Consider the following 8584-nt stretch of genomic DNA (forward strand, 5'->3'; position numbering starts at 1 on the left):
TCAGCAGCTAAGGTGGAGGAAAAGGAAGGGAATGCGGGTCAGAATGGCCAACAATCAATACCAAACATAATTCAAATAGGTAGTCGGTAGTGTGGAATCAACAACAGCATGATAACATGATGCCCAAGGAGATTTAACCGGTATACCTATAGTGGGATACAGGTATACTTCCTGTTGATGTATACCTATAGTGGGATACAGGTATACTTCCTGTTGATGCTGATTTGCTTTCCCCTATAGTTCATGGTTACACAATACCGCTTACTCTTAGGCTTCTTCCCACCAAAATGCATCCGCAACTCACCAACGACGAACACGCAAAAATGCTGAAACTTGCCAAAGTTCTTCCTTGTCATTTTGCCTTGGGTAAGCAAGACTCGTCTGCCAAACTAGTTTATTGAATTTGTCTTTCCATTTGCTGATATGAATATTGCCTTGATCTTTATGAAGGGAGAAATAGAAATCTTCAAGGTCTAGCATGTGCTATTCTTAAGCTTTGGGAGAAAAGTTTGGTTGCAAAGATTGCTGTCAAGCATGGTGTCCAGAATACAAACAATGAACTGATGGCTCTGGAGTTGAAGGTTTCTTATCTGCAATTCCTTGTTTGGTGTCAATTGCTTGTGAAAGTTTTAGTGTGTAAAGCATAATGCATCAAATTATGGACAAGTACAGATCATTGAATCAAAACTGTATAATAGGCTATAGAGCTTCACTTAAAAATTGTGAAAGCGATTTTTAGAATGAATAATACTATGAATATGAATATGTCCAAGACCCCCGAGTATTCAATCAAATTGTGAAAGCGGTTTTTTGGAATACTTTTTAATAAAGATGCATAGCTGGTTTTTGAAGTATGAGATGTTCATGTTTAGTGTCTGATCTGATTTTAAAATTAGTGTTTTTTCAAATTTAAACGGACAGGTCCATGGTTAGAGATGTTTAGAATTTTGTTTTAATGGGAATCGTGAGCCCTTCCAACACTTACTTAATCACTTATGACAGAAGATAAGCCTCAATAAGTTCTTCCAAGCACCCCCATGGTTCATGATCTCACTATATTTTAAGAAAAGAGAATAACAATGCAACAGTTTTATTAAATGAAAGTTTCATTTTTCCAATCTAGCAGTTATAACTTGAGCTGTATACTTCGGTCAACAAAAAAAAACTTGAGCTGTATACTGAGTACTTACATATGTTGGAAAATAAAAATTTAAAACATTCATATAAGTTGGAATTTGATATGGTTTAAAAATATGACTCTTAAAAACTCACATCCATCTTTGTAAAAAAAAACAGTTGACAATTTTGAATGGTCTTAGAAAAGTTAACAAGCTCAGAATCAGTGAACAAGTGGGAACGATGACTAGATCTTTTGAGTAAAATTATTGATTATATTAACTCCTAAGTGGTATACTTATGAAATGATGACTATGACTAGGAGAATTTTAAATGACACTCCAGTTATACTTATACCTTACCCCATCACCTAACCCATTATTTGAACATATAATATTTTCAGTATTACTTGCGAATTGCTGTGGAAACTGCAATTTTTTTTATAGATTTTAGAATAATGTGCATTTATACATTTTTATTAGATTTTCAAAAGTTCCATACTCAATTTTATGCATATTTAATATATGTGAGTGTATAGGTTTTTTTTCTCTCATAAAAATCCAATAAAAACTATTTGAGTGTATCGATTTTTTTGGTAACAATGAAGGTTGAAGCCCAAAAACAACAAAAAACTACAAACAAACAAACTAATCTAGAGGTGGAAACACCTCTGTAGTCCTCATCAAGTAAGCTCAAAAGAAAGACATGAGCTACGTCAAAGTATACGACATCGGGTCTGATCCCATATCTCATAGACACTAACACATCGGCACATTTGTTTGCTTATTTGTAGGAATGACAAATAACCACCTCTTCAAAGCTATCCATAATCTATGAATTTGACTAATAATCGCCAAGCTCTAAACCATGTTAGAACATCTCTTATCAATAGCTTGAATAACCATGGAGGAGTCTACATTAACTTCAACTTTCCTAAAGCCTCGAGAAGGAGATATAACTTGAGCCCTTCATATAAACCCCACAATTCTGTCATGAAAGCGTTATAGCTGCTAAGATACTTTGCAAAACTTACACCCATGACCCTTTGTCATCTCTAATCACTCCCCTACATCCCGATACGGTTCTTTCCTTGTAAGCGCCGCCATCCACATTCAGTTTAACGCATTTTGAATTCGAAGGAGTCCAAACAATATTGTACATTATTCTCCTCTTCTCCATAACTACTTTATTCATATTCAAGCATCAACATACTTCACCACTCTCAATCTAACATGCACTCCTGGATTAAATGGCATGTTATATCTTCAATATGTTCCTCTTTATTACGTCATGTCTACAACAAACTACAACCAAAAGCCCACAAACGACTCCAATTCATGACTAACCCCTCGTTAGTAGTAATTTTAAGATCAATTTATGGCTCAAGGTCCAAACTAAAGAAGCGATGTGCTAAAGAATTTGGAGTTGTATTATGCCAAACATGCGTAGCTCTAGGGAAATCACGAATGGGTTGCAACGTGCTTTCACACACGTGATCACAGAGATTACATGTTGCAGATCCTAGCCCCATTTTACTCATGTTAAGATTAGTCATCAATCTATCGTAATGCGAAACCCAAATACAGTGTAAGAACAAGAATTTGATTATGCATATGGCCTTTAGATTACATGATAATAATATATTGTTTTTGGAAGAACAATTTTGTACTCTAATGGTTTTGTCTAGTGCGTAGATTTTGCTAATAGGTTCTGACTATGAACAAATAACGTGTGATGTCATCAGTTTCTATACTCAACACATTGTGACTCTTGAGTGTTACAAACAACAGGTTACTTCAATAGTGTCAAGTTCCGGAAATCCTTTTGCAACGACTCTAATGAGTGTTTAGCTTAACGCTTTTGGATGCGACTCTGATAAACATATTGTTCAGACTTCTGGAAAAACAGATGCTAAAGACTCTGAAGACGTGGTTCTGAAAACTCTAAAGATCTTAGTTTTGAATTTTTGAAGACAAGATTCTGTAAACAAAGTTTGAAGACTTCTGAAAGAGCAAGACACTGAAGACTTTGAAGATCTTAGTTTTGAAGACTTGTGTCCAAGATTTGATCCTCCTAAAACACACTTCACCGAATCTGAAGCTATGAAGATTAGAAGATAAGATAAAAAGGTTTTGCGTGAGAAATAGTACAAGATACAAGATCAATATTCATTCCACTATGCTGATATTGTGGCGCAATAACTATGACTCACCCTTACCATTACAAAGAATACAACTACATTTAAGTATTCCCATTCTACCCTTCAACGGGTCTTTCCTTGGCTATATAAGGAAGCTCTTGGAAGAATGAAGATACAAAAATTTTGCATTTAAAAAGAAACACTGCTAAAATTCTTTGAGACATTGTAAAGCGATGAGCTTTTGTTCATTACTTGCTATAACACTTTTGTGTTGAACTTGTATTTCAATCTGTATAATCTTCTTTCTTAGAAGCATTCTTTGTAAACACACTCCTTTGTATTTCAACTAGTAAAGTTGTTGCTCTTTGACAGACTAAGTCCTTATTGAGAAGGAAAAATCGTCTTGGCGGGTGGACTGAAGTAACTTAGTTAACAGTGAACCAGGATAAATATATTGTGTTAATATTTGTATTTATTGTCTCTTCATACTCTTCGTTCTTTGGGTGAAAAAGCTTTAACTTAGAAACTCAATTCATACCCTCTTTCTTGTGTTTCCTTATACTTCAATTGGCATCAGAGCTCCGGTTCTAGTATTGATTATTATCAAACACTTCTTCGTGTCAGATAAAGATCCATATTTTTATGAAACACTATGGCAGGAGTCGTACCACCACCAACTGTGCCTGTTGTTAATGATAGAGATTTTTACAGTTCCAAACCTCCATTCTTTGATGGAGAAAGGTTTGATTATTGGAAAGACAATATAAAAATTTCTTTCTTGGCCATGACGTAGATCTTTAGGATATGGTAGTTGATGGCTACGGACATCCTGTAGATACTAACCGCAACAAGATAGGGAAAAAGTGGTGAATGATCAACAAAAGAAAGATTATAAGAATCATCACAAGGCAAGAACTATTCTGTTGAATTCTATTGCATACACTGAGTATGAAAATATTACCAACAAAGACTCTTCTAAGTCCATCTTTGATTCATTGAGAATGACTCATGAAGGGAACACTCAAGTTTAGGAGACCAAGACACTTTCCTTGATTCAGAAATACAAAAACTTCGGGACGGAAGAAAGTGAAATTGTTGAGAACATGTTCTCAAGGTTTCAAACTCCTGTTGCGGGACTTAAGATTCTGGACAAAGGTTATAGTACTGCAGATCATGTGAAGAAAATGATCATAAGTTTTCCTTCTAAATGGAGACCATTGGTAATTGCACTTAAATTGGCTAAGGAGATAGACTTAAGAGAAGAGGTAAATATGCAGCGTTGAAGTTTGAAAAGACCAAAGTGTTTCAAGCTGTAGAAGAAGAAGATTCTAAAGAGGAAGATGAAGTATCCGTTCTCTCTAGAAGAGACAGTCAACTCTGTAAGAGAAAACCAGGAAAACTCAAAGGTTCCATAAGGACGGGTGGTTTCTTCAAATCAACTTTTGGGTCAAAGAAACCAGCTGTCAACAAAGAAGTTATTTTCTACAAGTATAAAGAGCCAGGTCACTACAAGAGTTAATGTCTTAAGCTCATAAATGACAAGCCTAAGAATAAAGTATTCAAAGGCAAGAAGAAAAGGCTAATGGAAACTTGGGATGACTATGAATCATCATAAGATGAATTTGAAGACAAGCAAGATAATGTGACATTGATGGCTACCACAGAAGCTACCAGTGGAGAAGATCTGACAAAATTAGATTCAGGATCAGATGATGAAGAAGTAATGTCAAAACTATACCGTTCTGAACTTGAATCATATTTGTCTGAAGTTTTGAAAAGATATCATAAACTTCTATAAGAATACAAGAATCTAAAAAAGGTTCGTGCATTTGAGTCAGAAGCTTTCTGTAGGCTCGAGAAATATTTCTCAAGTTTAAATGAAGAAAATTGTATTTTGAAAAATGATAACTCTGATCTCAAAAGCAAGAGTTACAAACTTGGAGAGGAAATTCTTTGTGAAGCTTCAAATATTGATAATTTCATAAAGAAGTATGACTTATCTTTTCAAAAATTCGTTGTTAGAAACATAGATAGAAGCAAGATGACTTCAATGATCTATGAGATTAGCAGAAATGAGATTAAAGGTCTTGGTTACGTGTCTAAAGAAAAGCCTTTTCCAAAAGAAAAATGATATATTCCTAAAGATGCTCCAAAACCTGATACAAAACTAGAAGAAATTAACTCACTTTCGTTTTACATATGTATATGATTATTCTAAGCATACACCAAAGTTTGTCAAGAACTCCAAAACAAAATGGAGTTGTAGAAAGGAAGAATAGAACTTTGCAAGATATGGCTAGAACCCTGACCAACAAGACTAATATGGAAAAGCACTTCTAGATTGAGGCATTTAACACAGCGTGTTACATTCAGTATAGGATCTCTATAATACCTATTTTGGGTAAGACTCCATATGAATTGCGGAAGAACAGAAAACCCAATATTTCATATTTTCGTATTTTTGGATGTGATTGTTTAATGTTGAAAACTAAGAGAATCTGAACAAGTTTGATTCTAAGGCACAAAAGTGTTTAATGTGAGGATCTTTTGAAGGTGGAAGAGGATTGAACACTTAAGTGCCCAAAAATTTGCACTCGCTGGTGCAGGAAATAATGATGGAGATGGGCTTAAAGATGTCATCCAGATGTTCGACAGGATGTTTGTCTAAAGCAGACGCTTTTCAGGCTGGATCGTGTGCATTGATTGTATCTGAAGGAAAGACTCGTAAAAATGAAGTAATGTCTTACAGAACACTACCTGGAGAGGTTCCTAAATGTTAGAACAAGATTTGTTCTGATCAATTATCTTAGTTTTGATGATAACAATAATATGAATTTTGCTTAAGATAATATGGTACTCTAATCCAATGCAATTTCCTTTTCAGGAAATATTTAAAGAGTACGCATAATTCAGCGCTCAGAAGCTTTGTCTCAAAGGGTTCAGCATGCAACATCAGAACATGGTCTGGCAAGACATCAGAAGATGGTCGAAGCAGAATCAGAACATGGGTCTATGGAAGCATCAGAAGAACAAGAGAACAGAAGCACTGAAGTTCTGATGGTATCACGCTCAGAAGCACTTCAAGGTCAGAAGATCAGAAGATGCTTTGCACCAAGCTGTTTGACTCTGATGATATTCAAACGTTGTATTCACAAACATCAGATCAGAAGGAAGTACAAGTGGCAAGCTACGCTGACTGACAAAAGGAACGTTAAAAGCTATTCTAGGCTACGTCAGTAGACACAGCGTGAACAAGGCTCGAGGTAGTTGACAAAAGCGTATAACATTAAATGCGATGCTGTACGGAACACGCAAAGCATTAAATGCACTCAACGGTCATCTTCTCCAACGCCTATAAATATGAAGTTCTGATGAGAAGCAAGGTTAACGAATTCTACACCTATTCTGTGAATATCAACTTGCTGAAACGCTGTTCAAATCAAAGCTCAGAATCTTCATCTTCATCAAAGCTCACTACATTGCTGTTGTAATATATTAGTGAGATTAAGCTTAAACGTTAAGAGAAATATTACAGTTTGTGATTATAGCTTTTTAAGAAGCATTTGTAATACTCTTAGAATTGATTACATTAAGTTGTAAGGAACTAGAGTGATCGTGTGGATCAGAATACTCTAGGAAGTCTTAGAGGTTATCTAAGCAGGTTGTAACTAGAGTGATCGTGTGGATCAGTAGACTCTAGAAAAGTCTTAGAAGGTATCTAAGCAGTTGTTCCTGGAGTGATCAGTGTGTGATCAGAAGACTCTGGAAGACTTAGTTGCTGACTAAGTGGAGAACCATTGTAATCCGTGCGATTAGTGGATTAAATCCTCAGTTGAGGTAAATCATCTCTGCGGGGGTGGACTGGAGTAGTTTAGTTAACAACGAACCAGGATAAAAATAACTGTGCAATTTATTTTTATCTGTCAAGTTTTTTAAAGCTACACTTATTCAAACCCCCCCCCCCTTTCTAAGTGTTTTTCTATCCTTCAATTGGTATCAGAGCGCCGGTTCTAAGGTGCAAGCACTTAACCGTGTTTAGAAAAGATTCAGGAAGAGAAAAACGCTTTAGTAAAAGATGGTTGATGAAAGTGAAAAGTCTACACCTGTATCTACATCTGGCTCTGCTGAGCAATACAACGGTAACAATGGTTATACCAGACCGCCGGTATTTGATGGTGAAAACTTTGAATACTGGAAAGATAAACTGGAAAGTTACTTTCTTGGTCTAGATGGTGATCTATGGGATCTTCTGATGGATGGTTACAAACATCCAGTAAATGCCAGAGGCGTAAAGCTGACAAGGCAAGAAATGAATGATGATCAGAAAAAGCTTTTCAGGAATCATCATAAATGCAGAACTGTTTTGCTGAATGCTATCTCTCATGCTGAGTATGAGAAGATATCTAACAGGGAAACGGCCTATGACATATATGAGTCCTTGAAAATGACTCATGAAGGAAATGCTCAAGTCAAGGAGACTAAAGCTCTAGCTTTAATCCAGAAGTATGAAGCCTTCAAGATGGAGGATGATGAAGACATTGAAAAGATGTTTTCAAGATTTCAAACTCTTACTGCTGGATTGAGAGTTCTTGACAAGGGATACACCAAGGTTGATCACGTAAAGAAGATCATCAGAAGCTTACCCAGAAGATGGGGTCCTATGGTGACTGCATTCAAGATTGCAAAGAATCTGAATGAAGTTTCTCTGGAAGAGCTTATCAGTGCCTTGAGAAGTCATGAAATAGAGCTGGACGCAAATGAGCCTCAAAAGAAAGGTAAGTCTATTGCATTAAAATCCAATATCAAGAAATGCACTAACGCTTTTCAGGCTAGAGAAGAAGATCCTGAAGAATCAGAATCTGAAGAAGAAGATGAACTGTCCCTGATCTCCAGAAGGCTAAATCAACTCTGGAAGACCAAGCAAAGGAAGTTCAGAGGCTTCAGAAGTTCAAAGAAATTTGAACGTGGAGAATCTTCTGATGACAGAAGATTTGACAAGAAGAAGGTCATGTGCTATGAATGCAATGAGCCTGGACACTTCAAGAATGAATGTCCAAATCTTCAGAAGGAAAATCCCAAGAAGAAGTTTCATAAGAAGAAAGGTCTTATGGCAACCTGGGATGAGTCAGAAGATGATTCAGACTCTGAAGATGAGCAGGCTAATTGTGCGCTGATGGCGACAGAAGATGACGGATCAGAATCTACATCAGAATCAGATTCTGAAGAGGTATTTTCTGAACTTACTAGAGATGAGTTAGTTTCCGGTCTAACTGAACTTCTGGAACTCAAGTCTCAGATTAGTCTCAAATACAAAAAGCTGAAAAAGCT

General features: G+C 36.1%; 1 protein-coding gene across 1 annotated transcript; it reads left to right on the forward strand.

The window, feature by feature from the left end:
* Positions 1 to 284: 284 nt before the first annotated feature.
* Positions 285 to 825, forward strand: LOC131608199 (chloroplastic group IIA intron splicing facilitator CRS1, chloroplastic-like). The gene is made up of 2 exons (XM_058880124.1): positions 285 to 366; positions 451 to 825. The coding sequence occupies exons 1-2, from the start codon at positions 288 to 290 to the stop codon at positions 645 to 647; spliced, it is 276 nt and encodes a 91-aa protein (XP_058736107.1). The 5' UTR covers positions 285 to 287; the 3' UTR covers positions 648 to 825.
* The last annotated feature ends 7759 nt before the right edge of the window (positions 826 to 8584 follow it).

This window comes from Vicia villosa, linkage group LG5 (genome assembly GCF_029867415.1).
Source record: "Vicia villosa cultivar HV-30 ecotype Madison, WI linkage group LG5, Vvil1.0, whole genome shotgun sequence".
Classification (NCBI taxonomy): Eukaryota; Viridiplantae; Streptophyta; class Magnoliopsida; order Fabales; family Fabaceae; genus Vicia; species Vicia villosa.

Excerpts from the sequence above, each read along its gene's own strand:
- LOC131608199 (XM_058880124.1), top strand. The coding sequence starts at position 288 with ATGCATCCGCAACTCACCAACGACGAACACGCAAAAATGCTGAAACTT. Across the intron at positions 367-450 it reads TCCTTGTCATTTTGCCTTGG|GGAGAAATAGAAATCTTCAA; the intron begins GTAAGCAAGACT and ends ATCTTTATGAAG.